The 14604-nt window shown below is 38.5% G+C and overlaps 1 protein-coding gene across 6 annotated transcripts in view; it reads left to right on the top strand.

Moving 5' to 3' along the window:
• Positions 1-14416, top strand: part of mfsd12a (major facilitator superfamily domain containing 12a) — a 51027-nt gene extending 36611 nt beyond the window's left edge. For 3 of the 6 annotated variants that reach the window (XM_048559890.2, XM_048559893.2, XM_048559891.2), the window contains 3 exons: positions 566-660; positions 2273-2403; positions 13368-14416. In XM_048559890.2, coding sequence (XP_048415847.1) covers positions 566-660; positions 2273-2403; positions 13368-13444 — 303 coding nt within the window. In that variant the 3' untranslated portion in view covers positions 13445-14416. Of the gene's footprint in view, positions 1-565; positions 661-2272; positions 2404-5369; positions 9265-13367 lie in introns of those variants that run through there. The other 3 variants (XR_009442797.1, XM_048559892.2, XM_059638480.1) reach the window with 3 other exon arrangements.
• Positions 14417-14604: the final 188 nt, after the last annotated feature.

A 14604-nucleotide genomic window follows, 5' to 3' on the forward strand; every position in this document is an offset into this window, starting at 1 on the left:
GAATTTTATTGTGAAATAGTGTCATAGCTGTCCAGTATAAATAACTTTTGTATGTACTTTGAGCCCAATTCCTTGATCCTTGTTTAACCGTCTTGGTAACCAACAGATCAGAAATCCTGGTTTGTAATCTTGCTAATATTGTTCCCATCGAGCTCACTGGAGAGTGAAATTGGCTTTGGTGTAAAACCAGCTGTTAAAGTCACCCTACTTATGAGCAAGTTGCAAAGTATTTGGTAGCTGCCTTTGTTTCCTGTTTATCACTTGATGGGTAATATCATGGGGTTAGTAATCCAGTATTCCATGCTCCTCTTTCTGGGGACGTGGATTTGAATCTTGTTATGGAAGATGGTTAAATTCAAACTCCGCTTGCCTGATGACAACCTGTGTTACCACTGTCAAATCTAGACATTCCTGCTGGGCTTTTTCACTAAGTTTATTACTACACTGTATGATATTGTTTGAGGTTTGTAATTTATTCAGCTCATTTTAGAGATGTAAAAACTTACAATTTGGCTTTTTGTTCTCTTTCTCTTCCACCTCCCCCACCCCCACCCCCAACCTCCAGCAAAGTGGAGCCTTTGTCTATGGTTCCATGAGTTTCACAGATAAAGTAGCCAATGGTCTTGGAGTGATCATTATTCAGGGTCTTCACCCCTGCAAGTAAGTCCATTTGAACTTCAGGTTTTTCCAAGTCTCATAAGTAGTGCAATTGCCTAAATGTTCCACTGTAATTCCTTTGGTATGAAATACTTGGACTAGACATAATTGGGATAACAATGGAATGCTTAATCACAAGTATACAGACTGCATAGAAGTGTGTACCTGAGGTATAAAATAGTGGCAAAATGTTGTACTGCACAATTTTTTAAAAAAATTGTCTAAATACTGCACCTTTTCTTTTTAAAAAGAAAACAAATTTATCCTGAATGCTTTTTTAAAGCAGTGTAAATGCAGAGTGCAGAGAATACGTGGTAGGCGACCAGCAACTGAAGCATTGGAAAATCCAGTGCTCATGCTGGGCAGAGCATTACCATAGGCCCAAACTGGGAAATGTTCAAACATATGCAACACAGAACAGAACAGGTTTTTTGTCCATGCTGGCCAGATGTCCTAAAGTAATATGGTCCCATTTGCCAGCATTTGACCCATATCCTTCTAACCTTTTCTAATCCTAGACATCCAGATACCTTTTATTCAAATGTCATTGTACTAGCCCCCTCCACTGCTGGCAGCTCACTGCACATACATACACAGTCCTACCTTTTTTTTTTGTGTTGTACCATTCCCTTCTCACCTTAAACCTACACCCTCTGGTTTGGAATCACAGCTATTCGGCCTCTCCCTATACCCAAACCCTCCAGCCACGGCAAAACTCTTGTTAATGTTTTTCTGAACCCCTTCAAGTTTCACAACTTGCAGCCGGGAGACCATACTTGTGCACACTATCCCCAAAGTGGCCTAACCGATATCAGGTACAATCACAACATGGAGGGGTATGATTATTTAGAAAATAGTCTATAGTATTTAAAACTGGCAATCTTCCCAGAAAAGCACATTTTTTATCAGTGTACTATGAGTGTGAAAGGCTGGGATGTATAACATTTTGATTCCAGTCTAACTTGCTGACTTTTCTATCTCCATTCATGACATCTCCATCACCTGCTGTCATTTTACTGAAGCAGCTAAAGACTGCGACACTTAAACAAAAACATCAATTTGCTTGCTAAACTTAGCAGATCTGGCAGCATCTGTGGGAAGAAAACAGTTAACATATCGAGTCTGGACTTAAAATGTCAACTTTTTTCCTTCCCACCAATGCTACTAGACCTGTCGAGCTTTGCCACCAATTTGTTTTGTTTGATTGCCAGCATCTGCAGTTCTTTGTTTTACTGAACTGTTACTCTTGACTTCAGTAGAAACAGGGCTAACCAACAGAGACTGCATTCACTGTTTCATGATTTGCTGCAGTGCCCTGGCTGGTGAACCTGATCTCTTGTTTTTCTTAGATAGTAAAATGAGGCTGGATGAACACAGCAGGCCAAGCAGCATCTCAGGAGCACAAAAGCTGACGTTTCGGGGGTCTAGGCCCGAAACGTCAGCTTTTGTGCTCCTGAGATGCTGCTTGGCCTGCTGTGTTCATCCAGCCTCACATTTTATTATCTTGGAATTCTCCAGCATCTGCAGTTCCCATTATCTCTTGTTTTTCTCCTTCCTTTTCTTAAAAAAAAGGACAACTTTTTGTTTTTTTTTTTCCCCCCCACTTTCTGTCTAGGACTGAAAGCTGCTGTGCACAATGTGGTCCATTCTACCACTTGGTGATGGCATTAGTGACTGGTGGCATTGCCTGTGCAGCACTGGTTTCTTTAGCAGCAACCAGAATTTGGCCAATCAAGATTAGGAGATGTAAGTAATAAGTAGATATTCTTTTCTCTGTTTTGTGGTGTTTTTAGCAGCTTGTTGCATTCCTTGAGTCCCTCCATTTGAACTGCTCACTATTTATCTCAAGCAAGAGAAGCCCTTGCATCCCTGTTCTGTGTTCCCACGCCCTGCATTGGTATGTCTAAACCTTCACTGGGGAAAATTGTACAGGTCACTGTAGCATAGGGCTAGGCAACAGGCTAGACCTGAAACAGGAATGGAATGGACCGTTTTCTGGTAAGTAGGAGTATATAACTTGGCTTTGCTAGCAGCAAAGCCTGGGACAGTGGTGTGGGTGCAGCTCCTAATGAGTAATGGCCTCTGACTGAACATAATACAGTTTAGATCAGTTGATCACGTCATGTCTTTTAGACAACTTTACCATGTTGCAACAACTTTATTAATAGTTTGTAGATTGATGTTATCTCATTTCAAAATTCTTACAGTTTAAGCAAAAACAAATTGCTTCTTCAAAGTACTGCTTCAAGGACTGTAGTGTTTAGAACATGAGATCAAAAGCATATGAGAAATGTCAGATGATTCAGTGTCTTGAACCTCCTCTGCAGTCTGATAAGATCATGGCTGATCTGATTATGGTCTTGCTCCATATTCCTGTCTGCCCCTCAACCAGCTTCTTGTGGGTGGGGTGGTGGTGGGCGCAGGGAGCAACCAAACTCTGCCTAACTCAACCTGAATATTCTCAATGAGCCAGCCTTCCTGAGGAAAAGAATTCCAGATGCAAACTGCTTTTGGAGAAATTTCTTCTCACTTGCCTTCAATAGGAGAGCTCTTAGTTTGAATCTCTGCCCCTAACTTTACTCCTTGAGAGGAAACATTGTCTCAGCATCTACCCAGGCAAGCCCCCTCAGTCTTTTTTTCAATCTATCTTGTTTTTCTAAATTGCAATGAATTTGGCTCAGCCTTTTCTCAAGGAGAGCCCCTCACCTCAAGGGGCCCTTTGGTCATGTTGGAGGATTGTGCAAGCAGAAAATTTGAGTTGATCTTTGGGTATTTTTAATCTTTGTTTTCAATTTAACCCTTTTTTTCAAAAAACATTGGAGCAAGTTACGAGTTGCTATTTGTAAGTGATAACCAACAGACATTTGGAGAGAGAAGCCTCCCAGGCGGGCTCTAAATGGTGTATTGATTGGAATGCAGCAAAAGTAGGATCTCCAAACTGGAGGGCAGACCCCTGTGTGCAAAAGCTTCTCTACTGGATAGGTTTAACTTTTTTGGCTTGTGTATTTTAATTATTTGGCCTTTGGAATTTTTTCCTAATGGATGTGAGCAGTTAAGGTGGCCATTAGGCATTAGAATTTAAAATGCCATGCCTTTTGGGATGTTTTGGCTGTTTGTCAGCTGCACTCTGTATTCATCTGGCACGTCTAAAGTTGTCGTTTGTTTTTTCTTGTGCCGTTTTTGCTTAGAAGCAATATTTTTAATAACTAGGAATGGTGATTTCTGCTTGGATTTTTTTTTCATTAAAAGCTGCTGTGGATCCAGCTATTCTGACTAGTGTCACTGTTTGCTGCATTTTGTTGCTATTTTCATAATGCAGTGCTGTGGCTGACAGGAAACTGTGACAGTTGCTTTCCCATGTGATTAGTACTGCATTAAAATTTAAACTGGAGTTCAGAATTTCAGCTTCCATGCAATCATTATGGTACAGAAGGCAGCTATTCAAGTTATCAGTTCCACGTTGGATTTATTTCTTCGTGTATACAACAATTCAATCCCATCCCTCACTTTATTTTGTGCAAGTTTCTTTCTTTCCAACCTACTTTTCCAATGAACTTTTTCAGATGTTATTACACCTCTGAAACAGGTGGGATTTGAACTCCGCCTCTTCGTCCGGGGTTAGAGGCACTGACACTGCTATCAGTGCCCCTAGTCCTCCTTTAACTGTGTTCATCCAATTTTGTTAAAGTCATTTGTTTCCCCCCTCAAACTGTAGCCTAACTATAAATTCCCTCATCCTTGTTCCCTCCTAGCAACATCCCAGTGTGTCTCACATTGTATTCCCTTGTTCTAAAGTGCGGTGACTGAAACTAAATGCAATATGATGTATGTGGCTTGACTGTTTTTATAAAAACTCTGGTTATGTCTAGCATCTAGAAGTGCTAAACCAACATGACCTATTAATTCTGCAATTTTGCACGTTTCTTAACCAGTGAAATTTGGTTTTAAGTGTAGCCTAACGAATGTTACTAATGTAGTGAATTGTCTCTCTGCCCTCCCACCCTTTTCACACATGCAATTGCTTTTAAACCAAAAATTAAGCTACTTTTCAGCATCAGGCAGCAGGAATGCATTGAAATGCTATTTTTAGTGGGTTTTTTGAAATTGAAAATAACTACATGTTTGGCAGTGACTCCTTTGTCAAAACTTTTGTGCATAGTCTGCAATCTGTTGGGTGAAGGTATTGTGTTGGCCTCACTTGTCTGTTCTGTGATAGTGCTTAGAGACGATCACTGGTTAAGTAATGGGGAATATTCTGCACGAGTCATGTCAACACATCTTAAAAAGACAGTCCCCCAAAGTGGCCACTGATTGCAGAGTTGACTGTTTAAGAATGACCTGGCTGAGCATGCTCTGTACTATTTGATTTCATTGTGTACTTAGCAAGCCAAATTTAACCTGTACCAGTCCTTGAATCTGGCTACCCAAAAATGGACGTTTTATATATAATCTTCCTCAATTAAGATTTTTTAAAACAATACCTGAGCAATTAGTTACTGACTATAGACTGGTTACCCACTTCATGCACCCAGACTTCACAACTCTCTGGACACACTTGAGCTGCCAACTACCTAATCCAAGATTCAGAAATATCTGAAACAGTAACAGCTGCTGCTCTAGGGGTGCTGAATTTTGAGGTACTGTACCTGTAATTGGTGTGGACTATTTACAATTTCTGGTCACCAAAATGGTTTCCATTGTCTGTATTTCAGGGCGAGATGAAGATGGTAGTAATGTTGAACACCAGAATCAGATTGACTGCACGTACACTTGTTAACTTACTACCTGAAACAACTCGCAAAATTCACTAAACGGGGGGAAAACAAACTACAAACAGGAGAAGCTCAGCGACTTTAAATTTAACAACCACATTTGCTCTAAAGTTGCAAGTCAGCTTTTTAAAACAAACTAAATTTTAATTCTGTTTTAAGTTGATAAACATTAATGTTTGTATTTAATACAGTCTCAAAATAATTTGTATTTAAGCTCTCAGAATTTTCTGATTTTGTTTGAGCTGGTGTCAATCTTGTAACACCAATCTCTGCACAGCAATAAGATAAATGACCAGACTCTGTCTCTCATATTGGTCACAGGGCAAGTATGGTTATAACAGCTTCCCTAGCTCTTCAGATAAGACATCCGTTATGGGGCTTTTAATGCCTTGGTGAAAACATGTTGATTTTTAATGTACTTCTAGAAGATTTCCCCTCCCATTATGTGCTGAGGCTGATTCCATGACTTTGACTTTGCCACTGAGCCTGGACCAATCCTACCTCTGCATGTAGAGTATGCAACTTAGCTGTCAACTGCATGTAAGTGTCTTGGCTAATTCTTTCGATGAGAATTACTGAAGATTAATTGTTTTCTAGTGATGACCCATGCAATGTAAAATTCTATTGACTTATTCCTATGGAGAGATTTGCTGCTTTTTTTTTTGGCAAGCTGTCCAAATTGTCGCCTGGTTTATAAAGGAGTGGCCACGTGTGCAGTTGAACCTCAAGATGCACAATCACCATTTTCATCTTCTCTGTGAAAGTGCTGTCGAAGGGCTAGAGGACTTCCAATGGTACACCCCTGTTCAAAAGTCAGGAAGGGCAAATACAGGAGCCAGCTTAATGGTGGGGAAATTTTGAAACAGTAATCTGAGGCACAAGTTTAATTCTGAGAATGAGCTGTTAAATGACAACTGTCAGGAATTTATGAAAGCCAAATTATGTTTTAACTTGATCTTTCCAGAACTAATGGTTGATATTTGGTGCATGGGATTTCATTAAGTGGCTCTTTATTAAAATCTATTGAATTTAAAGTGTGAATTCCTTTTGAATTTAAAGATAGCAGAGCTACAAACTTGAAGAGGAAGAAAACAGTTGTGGAGTTTTGTTTTGAAAGGCAGGAAATAAATATTCACTAGTGCTACTGAGGAATCAATATTAACACCACTACTCTTTGACAATTTGTGGTATCAAACTTAAGTATGTTAAACGCAATTTCAAAGTTTGCCATGAGCGGGATAGTAGCAGACTTGAGGGGGAAATTCAGTGGGGAAAATGGTCAGGTTACATGTAGTTTAACACGTGAAAGGATACAGTTTTTTGGGACTTTTGACTCTAGTACCATTTTTGAAGGGGATTTAGCAACACTGTTCCCAAATCTGTCTTTTTTTGTTTTGAAGAAAATTCTGGGCCCTTTTTTAAACTGATTTAGTATTCATATCTTTGTATACCACATCATTGCTTACATAGTAAACTTTTTTTTATTGAGTTAGTGAATAGGTCCCAGCTAAATTTTTGTCCAGTTGCAGAGATTGAGCTTCAGGAAGGATGTTGAGGCCTTCAAAAGGGTGCAGAGAATTTCACATGGTGTTGCATTGTATAAGACACTGGTGAGAACACATCTGAAGAACTGTGTATGGTTCTGGCTCCTTACTAGAGTATAAACTGATTTTGGAGATAGTTGAGAGGAATTTTACTAGATTCTTTCCAGAGAAGAAAGGCTTATCTTAGAGCAGTTTAGGCCTATCATCACTAGAGTTTAGAAGGATGAGAAGAAATCTAATGGTGTCCAAGATGTTAAAGGGGTTGACAGAGCCAGTGTTTCCCCTTGTCTGGAAATCTAGAATGAGAGGCTTCAGTTTTAGGCTGAGATAGCAAAATTGAATTGAGAAATTGCTTCCCTCAGAGGCTCACTAATCCTATGGAATTAGAGTGCAGTGGATGTCAGGACACTGAATAAATTGAGCAGATGGATGCGCTTTTAATTAGGAATGGTGTTAATGGTTCTGAGGAGCAAACAAGGTGGATTTCAGGCTGAGATGAGGTCAGCTATGGATGTAATAAATGGTGGAGCAAGCTTGAGAGTTGGAATTATTTGCTCATGTTCTTAATTTAGAATATTAAAATATAAATAACTATGGCGCCAGAAATGAGAGGTTTCAGTTAAGTGGAGAGATTGTTGAAGCTGGGATTATTCTCCAAGTTAAGTGCAAATGTCATGGCGATGCTTAAAAAGCATTAGGTTAGGATAATTTCTCCTCTTACTGTTTGTGACATGAATGTCATAACCAGAAGGTAGAAATTTAATAAAAAGAAAAAGAACTAGAGGTGGCTAAATTTTTTTAACATAACCAATTTTGAGCCAACAGCCTATGAAGATGGTGGAACAAAATTTCAAGGGGAACTGGATAAATACTTAAATGTTAGTGTAGGAATGGAACTGATTTTTGGATACCACTTCAGGGTGCTGGCATGAGTACAGTGGGCTGAATAGTTCTCTTATCGCACAAAACATGGCTAAATGTTAGGAACACTGAGTCTAGGAGTTTAGCAAATGCTGGCTAACACCAGTGGAAGTTCACAACAGCTGAGCTTAATTTCCTTGCTTGATAGGCATTCATCCCAAAATAACATTTAAATTTAACCTTTTCCAGCAGAAGAATGTGTTGCACTGTCTGAGGTACTCTTTCAGGTGAGATTTTACATCTAGGCCCCTTAGTTCCCCTCGAAGAGCTGGAGATCCTGGTCAATCATCACCCAAGCTGGTGCTTTTGAGATCTTGCTGTGCATAAATTGGCTGCGGAGTTTCTGTACAAAAGTGACTATGCTTCAGAATTAACAGTTTGAGATGCTCTGGCACATATGGAGAAGTGTGTATCTTTCCCTGTCACTTCACTTCTTGTTCCAGGAGAATAAGAATCTTACGTTCAGCAATGTCACTTGTCATTTTTGTTTATCTTTTAAAATGTGCCTGCATTTGGTCAGGGCAGCAAGCCGTTGCACATCTCGTGGTAAGGTGTGAAGGTTAAAAATTTGTTTTTAGTCATTTTAAATGTTTGTTTATAAATGGTATCTACCTACTTTTTTTGTTAAATGGCATCTTCTAGTGTCTTTGGCTCAGTTGGCTGTTGAGCCTGCTTGTACTGCAGAATATTGCCAACAGCATGGATTCCATTCCTCCACTAACTGAGGACGCCAGGAAAGCCCCGCCTTCTCAACCTTGTGCACCCCCTTTTGCGGGAGTTATGGTGACCCTTGAGGTAAACTCACTGCCGGCTGTCTCTCTTTAAATGAGGGCAACGCTCTGGTCCTCTGGGCCTATGCCAACTACCTTTTTTTCAGTCCAAACAACACAACACTCCTTTTTTGACAATAACTGAAGTTTAATTGTAAATTTTTATTCCCATTGCATTGTTCCCAAGTTTTCAGGCTTATGACTATTATCCGTTACAAAACTTGCCAAATATTTAATGTGGAAAATGGTAACTTGTAATAGCGCAGATGTTTCAATGTAGCAAAATGATTGTTTGTGACATTCTTCAATACTGTGGTGAAACAAACTAAAATATCTAGCAATATCCTTTACTGAATTTTAAAGCAATAATTTCTTGCATTATGTTTTGAATGTCAAATTTCAAAATATTATGTATTACAATCTGGTCTCAAATTCCAGATGAGTTCACTTCACTTTATTTCATGACAGTTTGTTCTTGTGTTAAACTCTATACCAATAATGGAAAGTGTTGCAGTAAGAATCTAGAAATGCATTATTAAATCACGTGTTAAAGTTCACTTGAAACTTAAATGCTGCAATAAATTTTTAAATGCAAGTTTACTGCAAGCATGTGCAAATTTTGAATATTTAAGACAGTATAACATTACTGTTCTATTTTAATAAAGGTTGACAGTTGCTATTTAACCAGCAGTTTTACAATATAAAATTGAGTTGTAAAACATCTATGATCATTACAGTAAGTTAAGTCATGACAAACTTGTCACTTTTTGAAAATCATTAAAAGGCTTCAAATGAAGCAACAATAGATGGAGTGAGTGAATTGCTTCTAATCTCGCACCTAATATTAAATCTGCTTGGGAACATGGCCCCTGTACCGAGAGCACAGGTTTTTAAAAATGTTCACTTTTTGAAATATTAGAGTCTCATTAATGGTAGTTGCTAGATGTTGTGAGTAATGTTAATCTGTGGCTTGAAATTTATGTTTAGCCTGTCTGAAGGTTCAGGGAATTACACTTCCAAGAGCTGGTTTTTGATTGTGCACAGAATTTCTGTAATGGATTAGTTAGTGTTTCCAATATCTGAAATGTCTTGTGATAGAAACAAGAAAAAGCACTTAATTTGTGACGCCACTGTACCTGTAGATGTACATTTTAACTTGTTCATAGGTTATGGGCTTTGTTGTCTAGGTGAGAATTTATTAACCGTCCTGAGTTCCCCTTTTGAAGATGCACCTAAATTCTCATGTGGTTTAGAGGCAACTTGTTTGAAACAAGGTCCTCTGAGACTTTGAAAGACTGCATATGGAAAAGTGGGTTTTTCTTGTGGGGAAGCATCTAGAACTAAGGTCACTCCTGGAAAATAAGGAGCACTCACTTAGAGTGAGGCAAATTCTTCAGAGGGTCACCTTTTAAACTTGGCTTCTGCCATATTTTAAGGGAGTGTGTCCTGAAATATTTGTTAACGCAGAGGCTGATAGATTAGTAAGTGTGGGGGTTATGGAGATGTGGAATGTGGAGTTGAGTGTCCTATCTGATCAGCCCTAATTATATTGAATAGTGGAGTAGCTCAAAGAAGTAGATGACCTACTCCTGCTAGTTTGTATGATGCCTCAAAATACATTCCTTTCTTAAAAGCTTCACCTCCCTGGGCCCATCAGTTTTAATGGCAAAAATCATTTAAAATCTTTTTACAACTTTGAGGTTCTAATATTTTCAATAATTTTTGTGCTCCCATTGAGTGAAGGCAAACCTCATTTTAAGGGAATAATTTCAAATGTACTGCTCTAACAGTAATTACAGTTCTTCAGTATTGTACTCAATTAGAAATTCTGTGGCATATGCATTGTTTTGCCCTAGAAAGAAGAATTTAAGTTCTGCCTTATCAAGTCACTTAAGTATACTCCTTAATGGCCACCAGGTGCTGAGGTATTGATCAAAGGAAGTGAACAAATTTTTTCTTAAGTATAGTTAAATGATATTACTGTCTAATGTTTAAATATTTTGAACTTCAACTTTTTTTCAGGTCCATTTTTATGTTTCAGTTGAAAACTGAGAATGGTGGGTGGTATGGTGGCACAATGGTTACTACTGGTGCCTCATAGAACCAGGGACCCAGGTTTGATTCCAGCCTTGTATGACGCTGCAAACTCCACGCGTTCTCCCAGTGTCTGTCAGGTATTCTGGTTTCCTCCCACGGCCCAAAGAGGCTAGGTGGATTGGCCAGGGGGAATATAGGATTTAAGGGGACAGGATAGGATGCTTTTTGGATGGTCTGTGTGGACGCTGGGGTCAAACGGCCTCTTCCTGCACTGGGGATTCTGATTTCTCTGAAATGACTTGATGCAACTGTTGCTTTTTTTTGTGGTTCAAATATTTTAGAGCGGATTCCCACATGAGAAACCTGTTTTGGGGCCGTGTTTACTTTGTTCACTGTTCAAGCTATCTGTGTAGCTGAGGCTTACTGTAATCTACCTCCTCTGTTGGAGAAAGCTACTGCAGAGTAACTGATCACTTCATCTGTGTGCCTTCAATAGTTCATTGGTGTCTCCTTTCATTTTCTCAGTTTAAACTAAAGTCGTTCTTGTATATTAATGCATCATTTTAGTGTGCAGAGCTAACAGCACTTTTTAGATATTTAAAGTTTTTGGGTTTATAGTATGTATTTATGAAGCTTATTATATATTCTGTTTGAAGGAGGGTCAGTTTGTTTACATTGGAATTAATTGTTTGAAATTATTTGTCATAAGTGATGGGTGGTCAGTTGGTTGTGTGGTTTGGGTTGAGGTAGGCATCAAGTTTGTGCTTACTGCCTGATCAGTCATTCCAAAATTTTTAGATTTTTTTTATTCCTTTGTTAAATCTAAGGATTTGTTTTTGGTTTGAATTACTTTTTTGAATTGGTTTGTGGCTTAGACTAAAAGGTTTTTTAACTGTATCATTTCATTTTGAGACCATGGTGTAAAGAGTTGGACATTTCCTAAAATGTTTTCAGTAGATTCTATAAGAAACAGGAGATTGTGTGAAAACCACACATTCTGGAAATCCACATTATCATGTAAAAAATTTTTATTTCAAGAATTAGAAACAAATGTCCTTTTTTGAGGTTACTCAGTCCAAATGATTTGCACACACTACTTTTTGCTGTCTTGGAATGAAGTTTGCTTCTTACATTCATTCTTGTGTAGTTTATGCATTCTCTTCTTTTACGAGGCAAGAGACTCTTGACTGCAGATATTTCATTTTTAAATGAAATTCCAGTTTTTTTTTTCACAGATGGACATTTTCCTACCAGGAACGAGTTGCCAGCTTTAATGGAACATGTTGGCATCTTTGTGCCTGCACTGTACCTTTTTAGCTTTCAGTGTGATGGCAGAGTTACCAGAAGATTTGGTCTCTTAATGGACTTTCTCTTTAATTAGGGGGTGACTTATTTTCCTGTGGCTTTAAGCAAATGATTTGTCCACTTGCTGTCTGAATTCTCACTAATTTCTCAATTAATGTATTGCATCCAGTTCTTGGCACCGTACTTTAGGATGGATGTGAAAACCCTTTAAAAGGGTGCAGTGGAAATTGAGCAGAATTATTCAAGGAATGCAGGATTTTAGCTGCAGTGCTGTTCTGGAAAGTTACCTATGGCTCAGTTGGGAGTGCTTGTCTCCGAGACTGAGCCCAGGGTTGAGTCTCACTCCAGGCTTGGGTGTTTTAAAAAATAAAACAACCAAGGATGTCCTTGGTGAACTACTGAAGGACCTCTGCATTGGGTAAGATATTAAACAGAGTCCTAGTCTGCCTTTTCAAATGAATACAACAGATCACATGGTACTGTAGGAAAGCAGAGACACAGCTACCTCCATTGTCCTGGCCAATATCTCTCCTCCAGCAATTTCTCGATTTAGACTGTCTGGTCATTATAGAAGTAAAGAAAGTTAGCGTATTTAGTCTGAAAGAGCCAAAGCAGAAGTGGCAAAGCCAGGATGGATCTCTTTGGAGTAAAGTAGGTGGAGGGAATTACTTCTCTCTTTTTCCATAGGAAGTGAGTTTTTGCTTTTGGGCATTGTGCAAGTTTACGACCATTTTTATCTAATATAATTGGACTGATGTGTTGCTCTTCAAAAAACTGACAGTGTCTCTGGGTGAAATGGTGGCTTCCTGTGCCTTGTATTATCTCTGTTTGGCTCCTCTTTACAGTTGAGGATAGAAGCTCAAATGGACCTTGGAGCATATTCCAATTTGTAAACTATAGGCTACTAAACTCCAATGAAACTTTCAAACACCTCTTTGTAAACTTAAAGCCACATTGACTGAACTAGTTGTTATGAATTAGATTCAGATTTCTTAACTTTCAATCAAGGGGGAAAATGGGTTGCAGTTTATTTCCTAGTTTGTGATGCATGCTTCAGTTGTACTTGACCCTTGTACAGACATTAAAGTGCTAAATTCATGAGTAAAATCAGCTAAAGTTTCTGGTCCAGTGACCCTTTCCTCAGAGCACCTTAGGATCACTGGACCTGAAATGTTAATTCTGATTTCCTTTCAGAGCTGAGCTTTTCCTCCAACTTCTGCTTTTGTTCTTGATTTACAGCATCTGCAGTTCTTTCAGTTTTTAGTTAAGTTCATGACATCGCTTTGTTTCCACCTTAATGTCACGGCTTGAAGTTTTTTTCCACCTTTGCTAATGGTGTGTTTCTATTTTGTTGAATGTAGGTCATGATCCTGGGCTAATAGAATCTTCTGCAACTGAGAAGAGCATAGATTCCGGTGACTATGGAGCCATTAATTAATGGACTCAATTTGCCAGACAGTGAGATAAACCCTTGTACAACGCACCGTAACTCCTAAACCTGATTGCTTTAGGACAGTCATACTTTGTGCTCTGGGGCTGGTCTGAAATCTGCCCCTTTTCAGCTAGCATTTGTCAGTACAGGGACCATTTAACTGCTCTAATGAATTTGAATGTTTAAAAAAAACTTTGTTCAGGAAGTTGGTCACATTTGTTATTGCTTTGTTTCTTAAATCACCTGATTTATAGAATTGAGGACAGTGACAAAAAGAATGCTGTCAACTTCCTTTCTGGTCACCAATTGTTAATGCCTTTGCACTTTCTAATCAGTGGTTTGCACTTTTTTAAATTGGGAATTTCATTCTTTAGATCACTTTTTGACTTGTGTAAAGCAGCATTTTCAGAAAATCTGCTTTAAGATGGAGTAAACTTGCAAGCGTTAACTGAGCTCACTTTGTGCAACAGAGGCTATACCTCGTAATTGCAGACTGAGCTCTAGCAGCCAATGAAGCAGGATCTGGGATCTTGATTGTTTGAATAACCAAATATTCAAATGAACCTTTCACATCACCATGTAGGTGTACAAGATTATGAATGGAACTGACTGGATACAGCTAGTCTCTAAGTTAAATGTTACACTCTTCACACAATTAAAATACTAACTTTTTTCTATAACTGACTACAAGATGATTTTTTTCTTGAATGTTACACTTTTAAAAAGTATTCTTTCAAATAAATATGCCCTATAAGACAATTGACTATTAATCTTCAATCAAAGTAAGAACCTGAGTAATGTTCTGTTAAGCCTCTTGTGTAAAGATTGATCAATTTTTAATGTTTGTACATGGGCAAGTAATGTCTGTCAGTGAGAATATACTCTATACATCTTGACCTGAACTAACTCTAACTTTTTATACTTGCAATAATTGTTTCCAGTATTTAAAATGTTTGTATTGGATGAATTATAATAAATGAGCAGATTTGTATTAATAAAATTTCTATTAATTAGCTAAAATATAGCTTGACACTTGCATCGTGTTTGATATGATTGAGGACATGATCTGAAAAATAGGAGTTTGTGCTGGTTGCTTCAGCATTGGCAGTGTTGCAGAAGGGACAATAACTGTGGCATCACTCAGCTTTGAGCCTTTGCAGTGGCTG

Source organism: Stegostoma tigrinum, chromosome 30 (assembly GCF_030684315.1).
Source record: "Stegostoma tigrinum isolate sSteTig4 chromosome 30, sSteTig4.hap1, whole genome shotgun sequence".
Lineage (NCBI taxonomy): Eukaryota > Metazoa > Chordata > Chondrichthyes > Orectolobiformes > Stegostomatidae > Stegostoma > Stegostoma tigrinum.